Source organism: Gasterosteus aculeatus, chromosome 6 (assembly GCF_964276395.1).
Source record: "Gasterosteus aculeatus chromosome 6, fGasAcu3.hap1.1, whole genome shotgun sequence".
Classification (NCBI taxonomy): domain Eukaryota; kingdom Metazoa; phylum Chordata; class Actinopteri; order Perciformes; family Gasterosteidae; genus Gasterosteus; species Gasterosteus aculeatus.
In genome coordinates, this window is record NC_135693.1 from 20,200,726 (window position 1) to 20,223,081 (window position 22,356).

Consider the following 22,356-nt stretch of genomic DNA (forward strand, 5'->3'; position numbering starts at 1 on the left):
TGGAGGCCTTCAATACCATATCAAGTGCAGGTGGAGGCCTTCAATACCATATCAAGTGCAGGTGGAGGCCTTCAATACCATATCAAGTGCAGGTGGAGGCCTTCAATACCATATCAAGTGCAGGTGGAGGCCTTCAATACCATATCAAGTGCAGGTGGAGGCCTTCAATACCATATTTAGTGCAGGTGGAGGCCTTCAATACCATATCAAGTGCAGGTGGAGGCCTTCAATACCATATCAAGTGCAGGTGGAGGCCTTCAATACCATATCAAGTGCAGGTGGAGGCCTTCAATACCATATCAAGTGCAGGTGGAGGCCTTCAATACCATATCAAGTGCAGGTGGAGGCCTTCAATACCATATCAAGTGCAGGTGGAGGCCTTCAATACCATATTTAGTGCAGGTGGAGGCCTTCAATACTATATCAAGTGCAGGTGGAGGCCTTCAATACCATATTTAGTCCAAGTGGAGGCCTTCAATACCATATTAAGTGCAGGTGGAGGCATTTAATATGACGTATAATAATATGATCTTATCTTCTACGCCCCCTCCAGATCGGCACCAAGGGCCGATCAGAGAAGATCCGGACCTACAACTTCTCCAAGGACCGTGTGACGGACCACCGCCTCGGCACCACGGTGCACGACGTCAGGAGCTTCCTGCTGGGGGAGGACCTCCTGGACCAGATGAACTCCTGGCTGCAGGAGTTCTCCAACCAGGAGGCGCTGGAGGAGCTGCTGGAGGAGACCCAGCGGGACGGCTCGTGAGGAGTTGGGATTGGAGAAGCTCTCGTGGATATTGGCGATTTACTCTGCTTCAATTTCTGAGAGAACAACCGAAGAAAATGAGCATGATGGTTTAAATTGAGGAGCAAGTCTTCGTTCTTCTGGTCGAATGAAAACCTGAAGTTCATGTGCAGGTGTGACGTAATGGATCACGCTACATGATGTGTTCTATATGATCTGTTGTATATGTGTCTATATGCATCTGAAGCGGGTTAAAGTGGACTTGTGTGGAGGCTCCTGTGTTGCCGCAGGTTAAATTGATGGAGTCTGGTGGCCGTGAGGAGAAGAGCAGCAGCAGGAGTCACTATCGACAGCAGAAAGAATCATTGAGTAAAGACTTTATTCAGAGTATTTCCACTGACACGGTTAACTGGACCGAACCGATGCTGCTCTTAAATCTGACTAATAAAGAAGAATGTTGAACCTGGCGTTATTGTCTAAACCTGCAACACTGCAAACATACTGTCATTTAAGTATCAAGGGACGTTTTGTGTAGTTGTGGGTTTTTACTTTTGATAAAATGCAGTTTCTGCATTTAAAGACGTCCCTCGCGTCCCTCACGTCCCCCCCAGCGGTCCAAACCATTACAACCAGTCCAGGGACACGCGCGCACTAACCGCAGCAGGAGAAAACTCAGACTACATCCCCACAACGCCGCGGGGCGTCCAGGTCTGACTAATCGAGTGCGGATCCATCGCCCCGCTCGCCCACTCCCCGCCGCCGGTAGCCGATCCCGGAGCCGTAAGTGTTACCGCGCCGCCAAACCGGCACCATGGGAGGATGACGTGGCCATTTCCCCGAGTAAATTCGTCCCGGAAGACGTTCGTGTCCTCGGTGAAGTCCGCGTCTCTTCGCTTCGACCTCGGCGGCCGTTCGGGTTCGTCCAACGGGACGAGGGGGCTCGACGGGCCGCCGCTGCTCCGTGTCCCGGGGGGGAGGAGCGGGCGGGGAGCCGGGGCAGAGCTCCGGGGGGAGGCCCGCAGAGGAGAAGGGACGTACCGGGTTAGCGGGGGCCCCCCGCGGGGCACCGCCTGACGATGGCGAACGAGCCGATCATCCTGAACGTGTACGACATGGTAAGATGGCTGTTCCTGTCGCCGCTTCGTCCGCCGAACTCCTGAACTCGGAACAGCGAAACCGCGTTCGGCGCCGTTTAAAGATGAACATCACGCGCTGGGAACCGATTTTAAAGTGATCACGAATCCCTCTTCAGTTCGGCTGCATTATTTCAACCGAATTGCGTCTTTTCCGCTTCGTTCTGTCCCCGTTAGAGTGCACAAAGGGACATGAGAGCCGTGTGGACTCATTTCAATTAGCGACTCTTCCCTCAGCTGTATGAAGAGCTTCTATCGGTGGACACGGAACCGCCGGTGGTATCACACCGGGACTGGACTGGTTCTCCATCACCCGGACTGGATGACCAGGACTCATCTCGCCCTCTGACCCTCACGTGGACGCGAGACCCGCTGATTGACACAGAGCCACCAATGCACCGTAGAACAGCCTTTTAATCGATTCGGTACAGAAGAGGCCGAAGACGCATTCAAGATCCTCTTTGTTCAGCGTGGTCGTCCAATTGGATCTATCAGTGATCAATAATCAATACGCGCTCACAGACCTGAGATCAGAGGCCCGGAGCAGTGAACGCTAACGAACGGCTAGCTTAGCTCCAGAGCCAACACTGCTGTTCCCTTGTCTCCTCTCTTACCTCCTCTCCCCTTGTCCTCCCTTTGTACCTCCTCTTCCCTTGGCCCTCCCCCTTGTCTCCTCGCTTACCTCCTCTCTTCTTGTCCCCCCCCCCTTGTCTCCTCCCTTGTTAACATGTCGTACTTTGTCGGTTCTTGAACATTTATAAGAACTAATGGAGAAGTTGAGAACACGATGAACAGTAGTGGAAGTGGTCGGTCGAGGAGACGCTCCGTTGTGTCGGCGGATCGATGGCGTCATGTGACACTGCTCTTCTTCCTCCGTCCTCTCCGTCCCGCTGCCGTCTCCACTAAGTGGATTTCCCGTCCAGCTCTGAGTGCTTTACAGGCTCCTGTAATGAGACGTGTGTTCGTTCTTTAGGATGATCCGTCTCTGTGGCGTCTTTTAACCGGCTTCGTCCAGCGCCGCTTCATCCAGCGCTGCTTCGTCCAGCGCTGTATATTATACTAATGTAACGTGTCTTCTGCAGTACTGGATCAATGAGTTCACCAGCACTCTGGGTATCGGAGTCTTCCACTCGGGGATCGAGATCTACGGCAGAGGTGAGCGGCGTGACGTCCTGTGGAAGCTTCTCCAAACGTGCGCCGGCTGAAACGTTGTTGTTGTTGTTGTGTGTTTCCAGAGTTTGCCTACGGCGGACACTCGTTCCCGTTCTCAGGGATCTTTGAGATCACGCCCGGCGACGTCACGGCGCTCGGCGACACGTTCAGATTCAAGTAAGTGGGAAGGAAACGAAGGAGCATTTCAGGTGAAACGTCTCTGTGCGGTTGAAGAAGCAGCAGAAGATCCCTGCAGGTGTCTCAGGTTACCTGCTCTATGAGTAATGATGACTAGTCCTCTCACGTTACCTGCTCTATGAGTAATGATGACTAGTCCTCTCAGGTTACCTGCTCTATGAGTAACGATGACTAGTCCTCTCACGTTACCTGCTCTATGAGTAACGATGACTAGTCCTCTCACGTTACCTGCTCTATGAGTAACGATGACTAGTCCTCTCACGTTACCTGCTCTATGAGTAATGATGACTAGTCCTCTCACGTTACCTGCTCTATGAGTAACGATGACTAGTCCTCTCACGTTACCTGCTCTATGAGTAATGATGACTAGTCCTCTCACGTTACCTGCTCTATGAGTAATGATGACTAGTCCTCTCACGTTACCTGCTCTATGAGTAATGATTAGTCCTCTCACGTTACCTGCTCTATGAGTAACGATGACTAGTCCTCTCACGTTACCTGCTCTATGAGTAACGATGACTAGTCCTCTCACGTTACCTGCTCTATGAGTAACGATGACTAGTCCTCTCAGGTTACCTGCTCTATGAGTAACGATGACTAGTCCTCTCACGTTACCTGCTCTATGAGTAACGATGACTAGTCCTCTCAGGTTACCTGCTCTATGAGTAATGATGACTAGTCCTCTCACGTTACCTGCTCTATGAGTAATGATGACTAGTCCTCTCAGGTTACCTGCTCTATGAGTAACGATGACTAGTCCTCTCACGTTACCTGCTCTATGAGTAATGATGACTAGTCCTCTCACGTTACCTGCTCTATGAGTAACGATGACTAGTCCTCTCACGTTACCTGCTCTATGAGTAATGATGACTAGTCCTCTCACGTTACCTGCTCTATGAGTAATGATGACTAGTCCTCTCACGTTACCTGCTCTATGAGTAATGATGACTAGTCCTCTCACGTTACCTGCTCTATGAGTAACGATGACTAGTCCTCTCACGTTACCTGCTCTATGAGTAACGATGACTAGTCCTCTCAGGTTACCTGCTCTATGAGTAACGATGACTAGTCCTCTCACGTTACCTGCTCTATGAGTAACGATGACTAGTCCTCTCAGGTTACCTGCTCTATGAGTAATGATGACTAGTCCTCTCAGGTTACCTGCTCTATGAGTAATGATGACTAGTCCTCTCACAGTACCTGCTCTATGAGTAACGATGACTAGTCCTCTCAGGTTACCTGCTCTATGAGTAATGATGACTAGTCCTCTCACGTTACCTGCTCTATGAGTAATGATGACTAGTCCTCTCAGGTTACCTGCTCTATGAGTAATGATGACTAGTCCTCTCAGGTTACCTGCTCTATGAGTAATGATGACTAGTCCTCTCAGGTTACCTGCTCTATGAGTAATGATGACTAGTCCTCTCACGTTACCTGCTCTATGAGTAATGATGACTAGTCCTCTCACGTTACCTGCTCTATGAGTAATGATGACTAGTCCTCTCACGTTACCTGCTCTATGAGTAACGATGACTAGTCCTCTCAGGTTACCTGCTCTATGAGTAACGATGACTAGTCCTCTCACGTTACCTGCTCTATGAGTAACGATGACTAGTCCTCTCAGGTTACCTGCTCTATGAGTAATGATGACTAGTCCTCTCAGGTTACCTGCTCTATGAGTAATGATGACTAGTCCTCTCACGTTACCTGCTCTATGAGTAATGATGACTAGTCCTCTCAGGTTACCTGCTCTATGAGTAATGATGACTAGTCCTCTCACGTTACCTGCTCTATGAGTAATGATGACTAGTCCTCTCACGTTACCTGCTCTATGAGTAACGATGACTAGTCCTCTCAGGTTACCTGCTCTATGAGTAATGATGACTAGTCCTCTCAGGTTACCTGCTCTATGAGTAATGATGACTAGTCCTCTCACGTTACCTGCTCTATGAGTAATGATGACTAGTCCTCTCAGGTTACCTGCTCTATGAGTAATGATGACTAGTCCTCTCACGTTACCTGCTCTATGAGTAATGATGACTAGTCCTCTCACGTTACCTGCTCTATGAGTAACGATGACTAGTCCTCTCAGGTTACCTGCTCTATGAGTAATGATGACTAGTCCTCTCACGTTACCTGCTCTATGAGTAATGATGACTAGTCCTCTCCGGATTCAACGCCGGCCGCCACACGTTGCGTTTGTTTTTAACCGAAATGGCCAGAAGTGCTTTTTGGTCATTTGCTGGCGAGCAGTGATATTTACCCCGTCCCCCCCTCGTCCCCCCCCCGTCCCCCCCCCGTCCCCCCCGGTAGAGAAGCCATCGTCTTGGGCAGCACAGACTTCACGGAGGAGGACGTGGAGCGCATCGTGGAGGAGATGGGGAAGGAGTACAAAGGCAACGCCTACCACCTGATGCACAAGAACTGCAACCACTTCTCCTCCGTGCTGTCAGAGGTACACACGCACACGCACGCACGCACGGACACACACACACACGCACGGACACACACGCACACGGACACGCACACACACACACACACACATGGACATGCACACACACACACACACATGGACATGCACACACACACACACGCACAGACACGCACACACAGACATGGACATGCACACACACACACATGGACATGCACACACACACACACACAGACATGCACACACACACGCACACACACATGGGCATGCACACACAGACATGCAGACGCACACACACACACACACACACATGGAGACACACACACATGCACACACACGCACACGGACATACACACACACATGGAGACACACACACACCATTTCAACTTTGTAACAAAGTGATTTCCTGTCAAAGTGAAATAATCGTTGTAGGCTGATTTTATTTTAACATCATTTGCCAGTTTTAGAACATAAAAGTGGCAGGAAAGAGTAACGAGAACTAAAAACTAAAAGTTGCTAAAAATCGTGTGTTCAGACCCAGCGGCGAAAGTTCCCCCCGATGGAGCTGGACCGTAGGATGACGCTTGGGTCTGTTGTGGAAATGAAGCTGAGGTGTGAGTGTGTGTGTGTGTGTGTGTGTGTGTGTGTGTGAGTGTGTGTGTGAGTGTGAGTGTGTGTGTGTGAGTGCGACACGCTAAATGAATGTATGACAGAAGGCGTCCGCACTGCAAACGACTCTGGACCTCACCGCGTTGCCTGGACAGGAAAGTGTGTGTGTGTGTGTGTGTGTGTAATCATCTTATCCTGGTGAGACTAACGAGTCTCACCGGCATCCAGCACTGAGATTAAGGGATTAAGATACACAAGCCCAAGCATGCAGGCGCCAGCTGGCCAACACACACACACCATACGCTACACAAACACAGACATTATATATGCAGACACACACACACACACACACACCATACGCTACACAAACACAGACATTATATATGCAGACACACACACACACACACACACACCATACGCTACACAAACACAGACATTATATATGCAGACACACACACACACACCATACGCTACACAAACACAGATAGACATTATATATGCAGACACACACACACACACACACACACACCATACGCTACACAAACACAGATAGACATTATATATGCAGACACACACACACACACCATACGCTACACAAACACAGATAGACATTATATATGCAGACACACACACACACACCATACGCTACACAAACACAGATAGACATTATAAATGCAGACACACACACACACACACCATACGCTACACAAACACAGACATTATATATGCAGACACACACACACACACACACCATACGGCTGTAACTTTCAATAAGAAGATTCCTCTAAAATGACACATGATCAGCTGCTCCAGGTGAGATGAGTCCTTTCACTGAGCGGAAGCTCTGCATGTTCGTGTGTTACGACCCTCGGCTCCGTGTCGTCACACGACTGTTGGGGAATCAATCGGTTCCACATGAAGCTGAGAACTGAATGTTTTTACGGAATCTGGTTAAAACGAACAATTTATTTGTGAAGTATTTTCGAGGCGAATTTCATCTTTCTTCTAGTTGCTTTTCCCCGAGGTCTCGCTGTGATTCCTCGGGGGCTTCGGAGGGCTTCAGCTGTCAGTCTGTGGTTCTAAACGGGTGGTTTTCTGCGCCCCTCAGACCCTGTGTGGCAGGGAGATCCCCCGCTGGGTCAACCGCCTGGCCTACTTCAGCTCCTGCGTGCCCTTCCTGCAGAGCTGCCTGCCCAAAGAGTGGCTGACGCCGGCCGCACTGCAGTCCAGCGTGAGCCAGGAGCTCCACGGGGGCGAGCTGGAGGAGGCCGAGGACGCCGCTGCCTCCGTCTCCTTGGCCTCCGTGTCGCCCTGCTCCCCGGCCTCCTCGGTGCCCCGACACTCCCGACTGCTGCCGCGCCGGTAGGCGGGTCCGTCCCGTGGTCACCAACCACGTCCAGATGTTTCCAGCGGTTGGTCGCTGGATGGTGCTACTCTCCTTGAAGAGGAGATTCAAACCAACGACGAAGAAGTTTGTTTTTATTTCAGACTTTTCCGTTAGTTTCTTCAGGTCTGCCTGCGAACTCTGACGTCTTCATTTGACCTTTGACCTCTGACCTTGGCCCTCCGGTCCAGCGTGTGGGGACACCCCCCAGTTCTTTTCTCTTTGTGTCCAATAGATTCAACCTGCTGAAGATTTCAAGATGCAACTATGAAACGTTTTGTTACCAGAAGTAAAAGAATTTTTCCTCAGTAGCAACCGCCGAGGTGCCTTTGAGCAAAAGGTACTGCAGCTCCACTACCTGGAGAGTTCGAGCTTTTATTTCCACCTCTTCATGTAATGCTTAAAAGAAAGATCATAAAAAAAACTATTTCACAAAATGCTGCTTCCTCCTTATTTTAGTTTTTTAGAGTTTTGAATCTTTGAACTTATTTCTGTGACATTTAGAGTGTGTGTGTGTGTGTGTGTGTGTGTGTGTGTGTGTGTGTGTGTGTGTGTGTGTGTGTGTGTGTGTGTGTGTGTGTGTGTGTGTGTGTGTGTGTGTGTGTGTGCTTCTAAGCCTCTGAGGCCTTTCTGCTGGTCATGTGACTGCTTGACAGTAAAGGGCAGAATACAAACGCACTCAACGCTTTACAGACGTTTATTTGTAAATCGTTTTAACATCCATGTAAACTTTTCCTGACTTCAAGCTGATTATTTTGTGTTGGTCTATTAAATAAAATCCATATGAATCCGTGTTTACATCATGACGAGATGTAGAACATTCCAAGGCGGGTGAATATATAATAAATATAATTCTTCTGTAAGGCTCTAAGATGCCTCAGTGCTCTTCCAACAGCAATAATACGACATTATAATGTCATATGGTGCTAGAACATCAGGACTACTGTGACTGACCACTGTAAGGACTTCCTGTTCATCCGGCCTCCTGAGGAGGTCAAAAGGTCAAAATGAGATGTTCAATTAAAAAAAAAAAGCATTTGAATGTTTTTAGGATTCATGTTGTGGAGGTTTTCTATCTCCAGCAGTGATGGTGACTCTTGCTAAAGCCAACTGGTGGAGAACCAGTCCAGGACATGAAGACGGAGACACGTGGTAAACTGGTGCTGTTTTGTCGTCTCATTGTTGCCTCTCTAGATGCTCCTTCCTGAGCAGATGATTAGCAGCTGGATTCATGTGGAGATGATTAGCAGCTGGATTCATGTGGAGATGATTAGCAGCTGGATTCATGTGGAGATGATTAGCAGCTGGATTCATGTGGAGGAGCACACGAGGGCGCAGCTGTGTGATGTTCATCCAGCAGACGGCTGAGACTGAACGAGTTACTGGGACGTGGAGACAACTTTCAGACTCTGAGGCGTTAATCAGTGAACAAAAAGTCCTTCCACGGGTCACTGAGTCAAGATACACACAAACACACACACACACACACACACACACACACTTGCTGTGTCAGCCGGTCATGAGTGTGGAGGTCACCTTCTCATAGGATCACGATGAACATCATGCTCCACATCACCTGGGAGGGGAATTCCTCACCTGTCTGCTAATAGGCAGCTGAGCTCTTTATGAGGTGTGTGTGTGTGTGTGTGTGTGTGTGTGTGTGTGTTGTGGGTCTGTGAGCATACGTTTGTTGGGCGGTATTGATCAGTGTGCTGATGCAGAAGACACTGATGTCCATTAGACCCCCCCCCCCCCCCCCCCTCATCCATCCTGGAAAGAAGGTTAAATTAAATGGGGTCTAAAAATAGATGACGGCGCTTCGCCAATCAGAGAATGAGGTGTGTGTGTGTGTGTGTGTGTGTGTGTGTGTGTGTGTTAGTGTGTGTGTGTGTGTGTGTGTTGTGCTGAGTCATATTCAAGTTGCTGTCAGGGTGGAGGGGAGGCGGGTGGAGGGGGAGGGGCTCACTAGTTGTTGCAGTACAGGAGGAGGAGTCAGCAGGATTGTCGTCATTAAACTTACTTGGTAGAAGTACTTCATATATAATTCATTAAAGTATAATGAGGACTCACTGTACTTACCAACATATCTGTGTATATTATACTGGTATTATGTAATTGTTTGTGAGACTAGAGTGATATTTGGGATGTTTTACCAACATTCCTCCCCTAGTATTTCTTGTATATTGTGATGTATAAACTACAGATATCAGTTGTCTTTCTATCTCGAGGTTTTTTCTGATATTTTAACTAAAATGCTAATTGCACTTTTCTCTTCTCCTCATCTACTTGTTTCTGTCTTTTTCTCTCCCCGTCCCTCTAAGAGTATCGTGTTACTTCCCCCCCTCTCTGTCTCACATGCTCCACCCCGTCCCCCCGTCCCCCCGTCCCCCCTCCTGTCCATTAGCAGGAAGAAGAGATCCCGACAGACGAGAAGAACAGTCGACTGAGGCAGACGGAGCCGAGGGAGAAGAAGAAGCAGCAACGCATCATGGACGCTCTGAAGAAAGGACTCTGCATGGCCAAGGACGGCGTGGTGTCCGCCGCCGAGAAGACCAAGGCTGGCGTCGGGGAGGCCGCTTCCAAGACCAAGGACGGGGTCTTCTATGTCGGTGAGAGGGCGGGTGGATGATGGATGGATGATGGACGGATGATGGACGGACGGATGCATGATGGACGGATGGTTGGATGATGGATGGATGGACGGACGGATTGATGGATGATGGACGGATGATGGACGGATGATGGACGGACAGATGCATGATGGACGGATGGATGGATGATGGATGATGAATGGATGGATGGATGGATGGATGGACGGATTGATGGATGATGGACGGACGGATGATGGATGGATGGATGGATGGATGATGGACGGATAGATGGATGATGGATGGATGATGGATGGATGGACGGACGGATAGATGATGGATGGATGGACGGACGGATGGGCGGACGGACGGAAGGATGGATGGACGGATGGATGGGCGGACGGACGGACGGGTGGATAGACGGACGGACGGATGGATGGACGGATGGATGCATGAAAGGGGAAACATCACACTGCATTTATTTTAAAGCAAAACTTGAGATGGAAGAAGAAGGTGAGAAATGAAGGAGCAGCCGTGAGAGAGAACTGGCAAAAGTTTACAACATTTATCCAATCTTTTTGGTGGAGTACAGGTGGAGCGATGGAGGAATGGAAGGAAGGGTGGAGGGATGAAGGGGTGGGTGGAGGAGTGGGTGGAGCTACTCAGCTGAAGCCCTGCATTTGAGGTTGAGGATTTAACAGCGCCACCTTGAGGCCAAACAGGAAGTGACGACATAAACAGCCATCACTGCTTTCCACTTAATATGTTAGCGTACTAATACTAATAAATACGCTGTTGGATTAAGCGTACTAATACCACAGTGTATAAATACTCTTGGAAGGAGTAATAATGTTCCTATGTACCATTGTACTTTTCATCTGGTCTGAAATCACTTCATTAATCAAACTTATTTTATGACAGTTTATTAATTCTGCTCTGGCTGCTGATCAGAGACCAGAGAAGAAGAAACTGTGTGTGTTTGTGTGTCCCGTACAGCTCATGGACATTTTTCAAAGATTACAGATTACATCACATGTCACTTATCTGACGCTTTTATCCAAAGCGATTTACAATAAGAACATTTCAACCAAGAAACAAGAAAGTGTGATTTCATCAAATAAGCCAGTTTACAACTTGCTGTAGATAAGAACCATTATAAGTACAGTTATTACATCATGATAATTGTGCATTGATTATAATTCCTCTGACACACAGTCCCTTGTGTTGGAGACAAGACGCATAGAAGAGATAAAACCTGCAGGGTCATCAAATATGCTTCATCTGAGCTTCATCTGAGCTTCCTGTGACTCAGTGTGCAGCAGAACCTCCTGAGTGTTTCTGTACTTGTTTACTTGTTTACTGTGTTCACTCAGACAAAGAGTCTGTTCATTGGGATCCGTCACATGTCCGACCGGCACGACGCCCACCGAGAGAAGCATCCAAGTCCTTCTCACAATGAACCAAACCAGCAGAACTGAAGTCCACCAGATAATCCAAAGAACAAAGACACTTGTGTCCCAACCGAGAGCCAATGGGAGTAGTCGATAAAGAACGACATCATCACAGAGCAGAGTGGCCGCTGGGTGACGCGGACCAAAGCTTTTTTAAACCAACTCTGACCCGGGTCTGTTTTATTGGTTTTATACACATAAGAACCCTTTACAGTGAACGTGAAGTTAAGTTCTGCTGAACGTTCCCGGCGTAATGACGCGGTGACCCAAGTGACCCATCAAACAGAGAAAGAGGAAGTATTGGTGACACTTGGTCTCTTTCCCAGGAAACAAGACGATGGAGGGAGTGGCGACCGGGGTCAACACAGGTAACGTCTTCACGCTAACTAGCAGCCAGACCAGCAGGGGACGTGTGACATGCTCCGTTCTTCACTTTAGATGATGCTTTTATTTTGTTTCAGTAGAAAGATGGTTGAACTAAAAGAGACAAAGATCCTCAGAGAGAATAAATCAGCCTCAAAGAACGATTAAGAACAGAACAAAATAGTTTCACAATAACATAATCCTGTAGTTAACTTTAGGATTAAAGAAGTTAAACAGAAGGTTAGCCTGAGTTACTGTTGGAACATCAGCGGATCTCATCACAGTTTAGACCTCTTCTATCAACAATTACTGAGCAACAATCCAAACATTTCAACAGGAATCTTCATACAGTTCTTACTGAAGTACAGAAGAACATCTGATTAGTTCTTTTCTATTTTTCTTTCCTGACGTCCAGTCGCTCAGAAGTCCAACGAACAGGTGGACGTTGTTGCTGACACAGCGGTTGCCGGGGCCAACGAGGTCGCCCAGGCCGCGGTGGAGGGGGTGGAGAGCGCGGCGGTGGCAAGCGGATTCGTCAGCGCAGTAAGTGATGTCACATCACATGACTGTGAGCTTTAATGTGTGTAAACAAATGTACAAATCTATTCGTGTGTTTCTATATATTATAACTGTGGTATCATGTTGTTTTAAAAGCAAATAATGAGGGAATAACTCCAGAGAGAAGTAGTCCAGAGGAGTCGCCCCCTGGTGCTCACCGGAGGGAATGCAGCTTTAAGGCTTTTACACAAACTGGATGATGTAACAGGAAGTGACTAATTCTGACTCACGTCTGGTTCTCAGGACTCATTCCTGCAGTTCTACATTTAAATTGCATAAGAATCTTACGGTGATTAATATTTAATAACTTTCATTTTCTGTCTTGATTGAATCTCTGGTGATTGGCTGAGATCAGGAGGAGGCGGGACCAGTGGCTAAGGAGGTGCCTGATTGGCACGATGCTCGGTTCTGACTTGAATGCTTTCAGAACTCACACACATGTTTCTTCATCCACAGGAAGTGACGTTTATCTCAGTACAGCAGAACTCCAGCGGCTCAACGATGATTGGAATCTAAATGTACACAGGAGCTTAGGCGGCGCACGGATGGATTCGTCGGTAGATGTTTGGTGGTGGTCATGTGACCTCTGCTCCGTCTCCCCCGCAGGACGCCCTCACAAAAGCAGCAGGAGGGGGAGAAGCGACTGAACGGGCTGCACAGTAGGTGAGAAAAGAATCCCCCGCTTTAACGTCAATTAGAGACCTGTCAATCATCGTCCAGCCTGCGATGACGAGTCAAAAAGGCCGCTGTGGGAGGGGTGCGTCCTGGTTAACTTCTCCAGGTACCAGTGGGTTTGTTCTTATGTTCCTTCTTCTGCCTACTTTGGATTTTCTTTGTGTTCTCGCCCTCTCAGAATCTCCTTCCCACCGACCTGCTGGCACTTCCTGTTTCTTTCCATCCAATGAGCAACGAGAGATGAGGAAGCCTTACATTTTTAGTCATCGCTGCACCTCGACCTCTGACCTCTGGCTGTAACCTCATCCACCCTCTACTTCCCTCCTGTTGCCCCACCGCAGCTTCACACACATACACGCAAAATCACTAATTACTTTGATCAGGTTGTTCGTCCATGCTCTCAGTTCATTGGTTGGTTTACAATGACATCCCGCCCCCTGGCCGAGTGTGTTTAGCAGGCCCCGCCCCCTCTCACTGTAAGTAACCAGGCAGAGCCCGCCCCCTTTTAGATGCATGTTGCTTTACTGACACACACTTAAGATCCTAAAAATACAAACCTGAAGTAATTAATCCGTAACACACGCACACACGCACACACACACACACACACGCACACACACACACACACACACGCACACACACACGCACACGCACACACAGTCTGTTTTTCTGATTTCTTCACTTACAAAACACAAGTGAAATAAAAATGTGTTTGAAATCCACCTTTGTGTCTTCATCATTGTTAAATTCAAATCAATAAAAGAACAATGAGTGACACTGGACCACAGTAAAAGTACACAATATTGCTTAATTATGGTAAAAGTACAACAAACAATATTAACGTACTGGATCACAGTGAAAGAACGTTGGATGATGAAGGCGGGTTCTGGTGGTTCTGGTGGTTCTGGTGGTTCCTGTGGTCATGATTGTTCTGGTATATCTGATGTACAGCGCATCACTTTTTCCACATTGTGTTATGTTACGACCTTATTCCAAAATGGATTAAATTCATTATTTTCCTCAACATTCTACACACAACCCAAAATGACAAAGTGAAAACACAACCTGTACATAAGGATTCACAGCCTTTGCTCAATACTTTGTTGAAGCACCTTTGGCAGCAATTACAGCCTCAAGTCTTCTTGGGGATGATTCCACCAGCGTGGTGCACCTGTTTCTGGGCAGGTTCTCCCGTTCTTCTTTGCAGAACCTCTCAAGTTCCATCAGGTTGGATGGGCAGCGTCGGTGCAGCCATTTTCAGATCTCTCCAGAGATGTTCAATGGGGTTCAGGTCAGGGCTCTGGCTGGGCCACTCAAGGACATTCACAGAGTTGTGCCGAAGCCACTTCTTTGTTATCTTGGCTGTGTGCTTCGGGTCGTTGTCCTGTTGGAAGATGAACCGTCGCCCCAGTCTGAGGTCCAGAGCGCTTTGGAGCATGTTTTCATCCAGGATGTGTTAATGCCCCAGTCTGCTGTGTTATGCTTCACTGTAGGGACGGTATTGGCGAGATGATGAGCAGCGCCTGGTTTCCTCCAGACATGACGCTTGGCATTCAGGCCAAAGAGTTCAATCTTTGTTTCTTCAGACCAGAGACTTGTTTCTCATGGTCTGAGTCCTTCAGGCGGGCTGTCATGTGCTTCTTACTGAGGAGTGGCTTCCGTCTGGCCTCTCTACCAAACAGGCCTGATGTGTGGAGTGCTGCAGAGATGGTTGTCCTTCTGGAAGGTTCTCCTCTCTTCATAGAACAACGCTGGAGGTCTGTCAGAGTGACCATCGGGTTCCTGGTCACCTCCCTGACTAAGGCCCTTCTCCCCCGATCGCTCAGTCTGGCTGGGCGGCCGACTCTAGCAAGAGTCCTGGTGGTTCCAAACTTCTTCCATTCCCGGATGATGGAGGCCACTGTGCTCATTGGGACTTTCAATGCTGCAGAAATCTTTCTGTCCCCGTCGCCAGATCTGAGCCTCGATACAGTTCTGTCTCTGAGGTCTACAGATAATTCCTTGGACTTCATGGCTTGGTTTATGCTCTGATATGCACTGTCAGCTGTGATACCTTACTGAAATCAACTGAATTTAGGACAGGTGGACTCCAATCAAGTTGTAGAAACATCTGAAGGATGATCAGTGGAAACAGGAAGCACCTGAGCTACATGCTGAGTCACGGCAAAGGCTGTGAATACTTATGTACATGTTATGTTTTCCTTCTTTATTTTTAACAGATTTGCAAAAATTTGCAAAAAACAGTTTTCACTTTGTCATTATGGGTTGTTGTGTGTAGAATGATGAGGAAAATAATGAATTTAATCCATTTTGGAATAAGGCTGTAACGTAACAATGTGGTGGAGCGCTGTGATGACTTCCTGGATGCACTGTATAGACGAACCTCCTCCAGCAGGTGGAGCACTGAACTAAATCATGATATGTGCTACTACTAATATATACTACTACTACTACCATACTATAAATAATATATAGTTCATTCTGTCCACATGACATCACTGTAGTCTGTCCATCAGGAGACGGATCGTCCTCTGACGTCCTCACTGAGGTTTCTTCCTTGTTTCCCTCTTGGAAGGTTCTCATTGTTTGGGGAGTTTTTCCTGTGCCGATGTGCTGCTAGTACTACTAGTACTACTACTAATATGTACCACTAGATGGGCGATGGTGGCACGTGTAGTAGAGAAGGTGCGCCGGCAACCGCAGGGTTGGCGGTTTGAACCCTGCAGTTCCATGTGGAGGTGTCCTTGAGCAAGACAACCAACCCCAACCAGCACACTGCTCCCACTGTGTGGGCTTAACAGGGTTATATATTATATTATATATATATTATATATGTGCTTTGGATAAACGCGTCTGCTAAATGACCTGTAATGTAATGTGATGTATTATTGGAAGTCACTTTGGATAAAGATGCTAAAGCTAAATGACAAGTAGTGTAATTATGACTCAATGTAAAAGCAGTATTGTAGCTGGATGCTTTGATAATATATATGTATATATATATATATATATATGTATATATATATATATATATATATATATACAATGATGAATTAATCTGAAGATACATTTGGTCCAATGATCAATTGATTTCTTGCCTTGTAAGAAAAGTGAAAATATTTTTCATTGTGTACATGTGTGCTGCATTATAGTACATCAGAGCATCACATTAATTACATTTACCTTAATTGTAGTGTATTGATAATATTATAATATTATAATAAGGACATCATGACCTTTTCCACATGTTGCTGCTTGAATACTTTGTCTTTAGTAAGAAGGATCTTTTACTGAGCACATATAAATATACACGCAGCACATACCGATGAGATCACGTGACGTCTCCTCCGGCGCCCTGCGTGTCTGTCTGACATGTGATTGGTTCTGAGAAGAGGAAACCAACCTGTTTTGGACCTTTGTTGTTGTTGTTGTCATGACTCACGTTGGGCTGAAGGGAGGTTCCTCTGAGTCACGTCCACACGAATCTCTTTTGAAGGATACAATGTTTATTATCTCAGTCCAACGAGTTTGTTTGCGTGCGTCACGTGAGCTCGGACACGGACCCGCCCTCGGGGGGCGTGGCCTATCAAACACACAACACACCTGTGCTGTCACTCACCTGGGCCCCATTCCTCGTGCTAAATACAAGTCGATTAAATGTCCCATAATGCAGCATCTCGGTTGCTCAGCGGCTGATCGGAGCTCAAACCGTCTGCTTAATTTGAACCAGATGTCTCGATAATCGCGCGTACGTGTCTTATGTCAGAAGACGGTCAAATCCAGGATTTTTTAACAGCACAAATAAACTCTAAAGAAGACGAGCAGGAGACGATGATGAACGCACATGATGAGATCATTTGTGTATTTGAATCACATCACAGGTCATTTACCGACGCTTTTATCCAAAGCGACTTACGTTGCATTATTAACCTGTGGCTCTTACAGTTTCGCCCGGGGAGCAGTTAGGGGTTGGGTGCCTTGCTCAGGGACACAAACCCACAACCTTGTGCTTCCCTGCGCTCCCTCTCTCCTCCTGTGCCACGACGACCCGAATCATCTGTGTCGGGTGAATTGAGCGTATTGTTCACGTCCATCACAGCGTGTCCGTCACGGCGTGTCCATCACGGCGTGTCCATCACGGCGTGTCCATCACGGCGTGTCCGTCCCGGGGACGATCGTCCTCTGTCTCCCCATCCAATGCTGTGTCTTTGTTTGGGGAGTTTTTCCTGTCCGAGGTGCCAGTTTCTGGACTGAGGGATTTAGTGTATTTATATACATATATGTATATATGAATATATCACATATCGTATATATCACATATACATATATGTATATATGAATATATCACATATCGTATATATCACATATACATACATGTATATATGAATATATCACATATCGTATATATCACATATACATACATGTATATATGAATATATCACATATCGTATATATCACACATACATACATGTATATATGAATATATCACATATCGTATATATCACATATACATACATATACGTATATATGAATAGAGAAAACCACAGAATAAAACCGATTATATTTGTATATGCATATATGTTTTTGTACTATATATAATATACAAGTATATTTTATATATTAGCCAACAGGTACTTTCTGTAGTACATCTGGATTCACGCTTGAGTGTGATGTCACTCTTTCAGACACGCCTCCCCACAGCAGGTTTTCTCCTGCGACGAGCCCGTGTCTCGCTGAAGGAGAGCCGGCGGCCCGTGAAGGTCTCACGTCCATCAGAGACTCAATGATCAACGTGTTCGGAACGATGAAGAGGAGACATTTAGTACGAGGTGAAGAACATGACTCATGACAGGACGGATCTCACTCTGTGTCTCACCGTCTTTATGTGAACATGAATACAGGTGAGGTAACACACACCTTTAAATTCTTCTTTAGGGAGGTAACACACACACACACGCACACGCACACACACACGCGCACACACACACACACACACACGCACACGCACGTAAAGGTATAAATCCTCTCCGACCCGTGAGACCTGTCCACCCTGCATTCACACCTGATTCTTCAACAGGGCGAGTCCACAGAGGGCGGGGCTACCCGCAGGTAAGCCGGCCTCCAGAAGCCCCGCCCAATGCCTTCAGCCCCGCCCACCTCCATGCTTATATACAGTAAACACACAGTGGAGGCAGCAGTGACTATCAGCAGCAGCCATGGACAGAATGATCTCCAAGATGGCCGGACAGAAAGTGGGTGAGTGTCTCGCTTCCTCATTATTTGTTTTTACATCTGAATTCCCCAAAGACGCCGTAATATTTAGACATATTTATATATTACATATTTAGAATAAATGAATAAATATTCAGGCTGAATGTTTCACGGGAAGAGGAGCTAAAACACAATGTACAGAACACTTGGATTATTATGAGGAGCAATTATACGTTCCGATAGATGGATGGATGGATCGATAGATCGATAGATATACGGATCGATAGATGGATCGATAGATATATGGATCGATAGATATATGGATCGATATATGGATAGATGGATGGATCGATAGATATATGGATCGATAGATGGATCGATAGATATATGGATGGATTATAATAATTAGAATGATGATTCCAGTGTCTGTGTTTGGCTGCGTGAGGTTTGACGTGGTGGAAGAAGTTCCCTTGTGTCCTGCTAGTCACTTTGTGTGATGTCAGCCGACTCAGGAGGCTGAATTACTGCTTTAATCACCCTCAAATATTTGGTGATCCGCACCCATCGGCTTCAGGCGGTGAAACCAAACCTGCAGACATCGTGTATCTACAGGAGAACTGAACCGCTTCTTGTGTCCTCAGAGGAGCTTGTGGAGGACACCATGAGCAAAGTCATGGGTAAGAAGGAAGGGCAGGAGGAGGAGAAGAAAGGACCGATGGACCAGGTGATGTCGTTGGTCGGAGGCGGCGGCGGCGGTGGCGGCGGAGGCGGCGGAGACGGAGACGGCTTTGGCCTCGATGACGCCCTCTCGATGGTCAGCGGGGGCAATAAGAAGGAAGACAAGAGCAAGGGGAAGGAAGACAAGAGCAAGGGGGGAGGTGAGTCCTCCAGAGCGATCCGGGATGAGGCACCGAAACATCACGTCCTACTTATCTGGACATAATTATGTGTATTTTCCCCCTGAAATAATAAACTATTAAAAGATGAACGACATAGTGAGTATTTATGTAATGTACATGTATATATGACACAATTTCTCATTCAATTCAAGTGTCCAAACTTCTGACTGGTACATGTGAATTTATTTAATGATGTTTATATAATTAAATACACATTTATATATCTGCATATGTATATATTCATATTTTTGTTGGTTCATCGTCATCATCACATCGTAGATGTTTCCAGGCTTCAGTCTTAACTTTTCTTAACATTGGCTTTGTTCCTCAGGGGCCAACGCAGTGATGGGGGCCCTCGGCGGCTTCTTTAAGTAGAGACCCGGACCAGCTGCAGACCGTCGAGAATCACTCTACATATTTACCAATGATTTGAACATTTAAAGCACAATAAAACTTTTGGACTACATGTTTTGTACGAGCTGCAGAGCCGACGGAGACGTTTGTGTTTTCTTTACTGTGTTTTACCAACGTTGACCTGAACTTTACTGGTGTGTCGCTGCGTGAAATGAAGAGATCTCAGTCACCCGGAGACGAGCGGCCCTGTGGGTCACTGATCCTATTAAACCGTCAGGAAACAGAGCGGAAGAAGGAAACAGAGACATTATAAATAGTAGAGAAATAGTGAGCTGCCTTTCAGCAGAAAACAGTTGTATCCACCAAATGTTGTGTATCGCTTTTCAGTAGCCTGAAGAAAATAGTCAATAGTGAACAAGAATAGACGATAGTTCCGATGCAACAGACAAACAGCATTGTTGCCTGAAACTAAACGTTTGTTGATGATCAGATGGACGTTGATTTGTCCGTCGTCGGAAAACGTCCCAGGTCTCCTTGATCGACCTCTCATTCATTCACATTGCTCGTTTTATAAAAGTTTCCATCGAAATAATAAAAATGACTGTGTTTACCGGTGCCTCAGTGCTGGAAGTGTCTTCACCAGCCAGGATATTGATCCTGTCCTTTAGATTTGGCGCCCAGTGGCTTTGAAGGAAGCTTTCATATTCATGTCCACTCACGTTCACATCGCAGGGATCAGCGTAGAGGACACAGCATGTCACATTGTGTCGAGATAATGACGCCCGTTGGCTCCGTTCTGGACCTGCGACAGAGACAGACGGTTTAATTAATTAAGGACTTGCTGACTAAAGCGCGTAAAGATTACTGAGGCCAAGACCAAAGGTCATTGGTTCTTTGGGTCCAGGTAAACTGCAGGTGAATACATGGAGCCACGGCGACTGGACCTGTTGGTCCAGGGCTGGTCCTGAATCTTCATGATTAGTTGTCTCCGCGTTGAATGCCATGCTAGCACACCTCTGTTGATCACACCACCACGTGGTTAGCTGGCGGTTCCCCTCCTTCCCTCGCCGTCCAAAGTGCGGTTGGACATCGGCTGCAATTTAGTCGCTATCATCTACGACCAGGAGGCCATATTTAGGACATGGGCTGCAGGCCGGCTCCTCCGCCCAGAGACAGAAGAGTCTCCTGCAGGCTTCCCCGGATTATGTACCGGATCTGGCCAATGTTTCTCCCCGGGAACTTTGCCAGTACGCCGTGGTTCATGGAACGGGAACCCTGCTCTGCTACTTGGGCTCTTTCCACAGGCTCGACTTCTCCATCGGGCCGCCTGATGTTCCTCGTTTGGTCCTCCCTCCACGTGACTTGTGGTCAGGGTGCTTAGCTGATGCTGATGCTGATGCTGATGCTGATAGCTGCAGTGACTCCAGCAGCCACTGAGGCAGCCTGTGTGGTTTGGTTTCTCGTAGTAGTGAATTAGAAGTTGGAGGAGGTGGGTTGCTACCCCCCCAGAGGTCCAGTCCTTTGCCTCGTACAACCCCACAGTTCTGACTCACTCTCAACCAATCAGAACGCTTGATTTCATCTACCCATAATATAAATATATGTATGAGTTCTGAAGCATTGGCTCACTTTAGGCTGATGAGTTCTTCGTTTCTCCTTTTTCCTCAAACGTCTTCGCTGTGATTGGCTACCTGCTCGCTCGCTCCGATTGGGTGATTCATCCAGGCAGTTTAAAAAGGAGGCCTTTGATTATGCATTCTGGTATTTTTGATGAATATATAGATAAATTCATTGGCTAATATTGCCTTCACCAGCTTGAAACTTTACATCCAGGTTAAGACTTGATCAGGTGTGGAATATAAGCACAGCACCCAAGCCCTGCTCTGATTGGTACAGGTGTTTTACAGGTGCATTCTGGGAGCAGGGGATGATTAATAAAGGGTCTGATGTAGATCACAGATGGGCGCGTAAGTTTCTGCGTCACTTATTGTTTCCAATAGTTGAGACGTTGTTCTAATCGTGTCATGTTTTCTGTTTGTAAAGGAGGGTTCAGGTATCTGACGGATAAATACAGTACAAAGTATAAAGACACTCGCAGTAGTAAATGTACTTACATTCCAGCTCAGATGACTCGTGTTTTCGTTGTCTCCCTGAAACACAAACAGTCGGCTGTACTCTGAAGTACTACCAACTGCAGGTAGAAATACTCCTAATTACCACTAAAATACCGGCACTCAAAACTTTACTTCAGCAAAAGTCAAATAGTTCTTTACATTCAAAGAGAAACTTAATCTGTAAAGGAGCTAATGAATCAATGACGTGAAAAGTACATTTCTCTCAGAAATACTAAAGTGTGTAAATGTACTTTGTTTCTCTCCACAGCGGCTTCATTCCCCCTGAAGACACGGAACGCTTCATTCAGGTGAAGGAACCAGTCGGTCCCGTCCGACGACCCGTAACCCGCGGCGACGAGAAGAGGAGGGACACCGGAGAGAGGGCGTCGGCCTAAAGAGACAAAGCTTCAGTCACACCTGCAAATGGACCCAATGAGGACGACAGAACGACACTGAGAGACAGACAGAGACAGAGAGACAGAGAGACACAG

At 47.0% G+C, this 22,356-nt stretch overlaps 4 protein-coding genes across 5 annotated transcripts in view; all 4 read left to right on the top strand.

Moving 5' to 3' along the window:
• Positions 1–1,207, top strand: part of mtrf1l (mitochondrial translational release factor 1-like) — a 4,968-nt gene extending 3,761 nt beyond the window's left edge. Inside the window, exon 5 of the mRNA XM_078104875.1 lies at positions 530–1,207. Within this exon, the coding sequence (XP_077961001.1) occupies positions 530–766 (237 nt within the window). The 3' untranslated portion in view covers positions 767–1,207. The remainder of the gene's footprint in view (positions 1–529) is intronic.
• On the top strand, positions 1,207–8,089 carry desi2 (desumoylating isopeptidase 2). The gene is made up of 5 exons (XM_040178708.2): positions 1,207–1,860; positions 2,961–3,033; positions 3,114–3,207; positions 5,542–5,683; positions 7,377–8,089. Exons 1-5 carry the CDS (start codon positions 1,822–1,824, stop codon positions 7,632–7,634), a joined length of 606 nt encoding a protein of 201 aa, XP_040034642.2. The 5' UTR covers positions 1,207–1,821; the 3' UTR covers positions 7,635–8,089.
• Positions 8,090–9,647: 1,558 nt separating this feature from the next.
• On the top strand, positions 9,648–14,009 carry sncga (synuclein, gamma a). 2 transcript variants are annotated; one of them, XM_078104336.1, is made up of 5 exons: positions 9,648–10,261; positions 12,018–12,059; positions 12,470–12,597; positions 13,219–13,275; positions 13,466–14,009. In XM_078104336.1, the coding sequence occupies exons 1-4, from the start codon at positions 10,141–10,143 to the stop codon at positions 13,273–13,275; spliced, it is 348 nt and encodes a 115-aa protein (XP_077960462.1). In that variant the 5' UTR covers positions 9,648–10,140; the 3' UTR covers positions 13,466–14,009. The 2 variants fall into 2 exon arrangements, 1 of the variants encoding a protein (XP_077960462.1); XR_013467897.1 differs by having other exon boundaries at positions 10,046–10,261; positions 13,069–13,275.
• Positions 14,010–17,976: 3,967 nt separating this feature from the next.
• LOC120820467 (uncharacterized) lies at positions 17,977–19,863 on the top strand. Its single transcript, XM_078104339.1, has 4 exons — positions 17,977–18,188; positions 18,365–18,543; positions 19,140–19,376; positions 19,729–19,863. The coding sequence occupies exons 2-4, from the start codon at positions 18,504–18,506 to the stop codon at positions 19,770–19,772; spliced, it is 321 nt and encodes a 106-aa protein (XP_077960465.1). The 5' UTR covers positions 17,977–18,188; positions 18,365–18,503; the 3' UTR covers positions 19,773–19,863.
• The last annotated feature ends 2,493 nt before the right edge of the window (positions 19,864–22,356 follow it).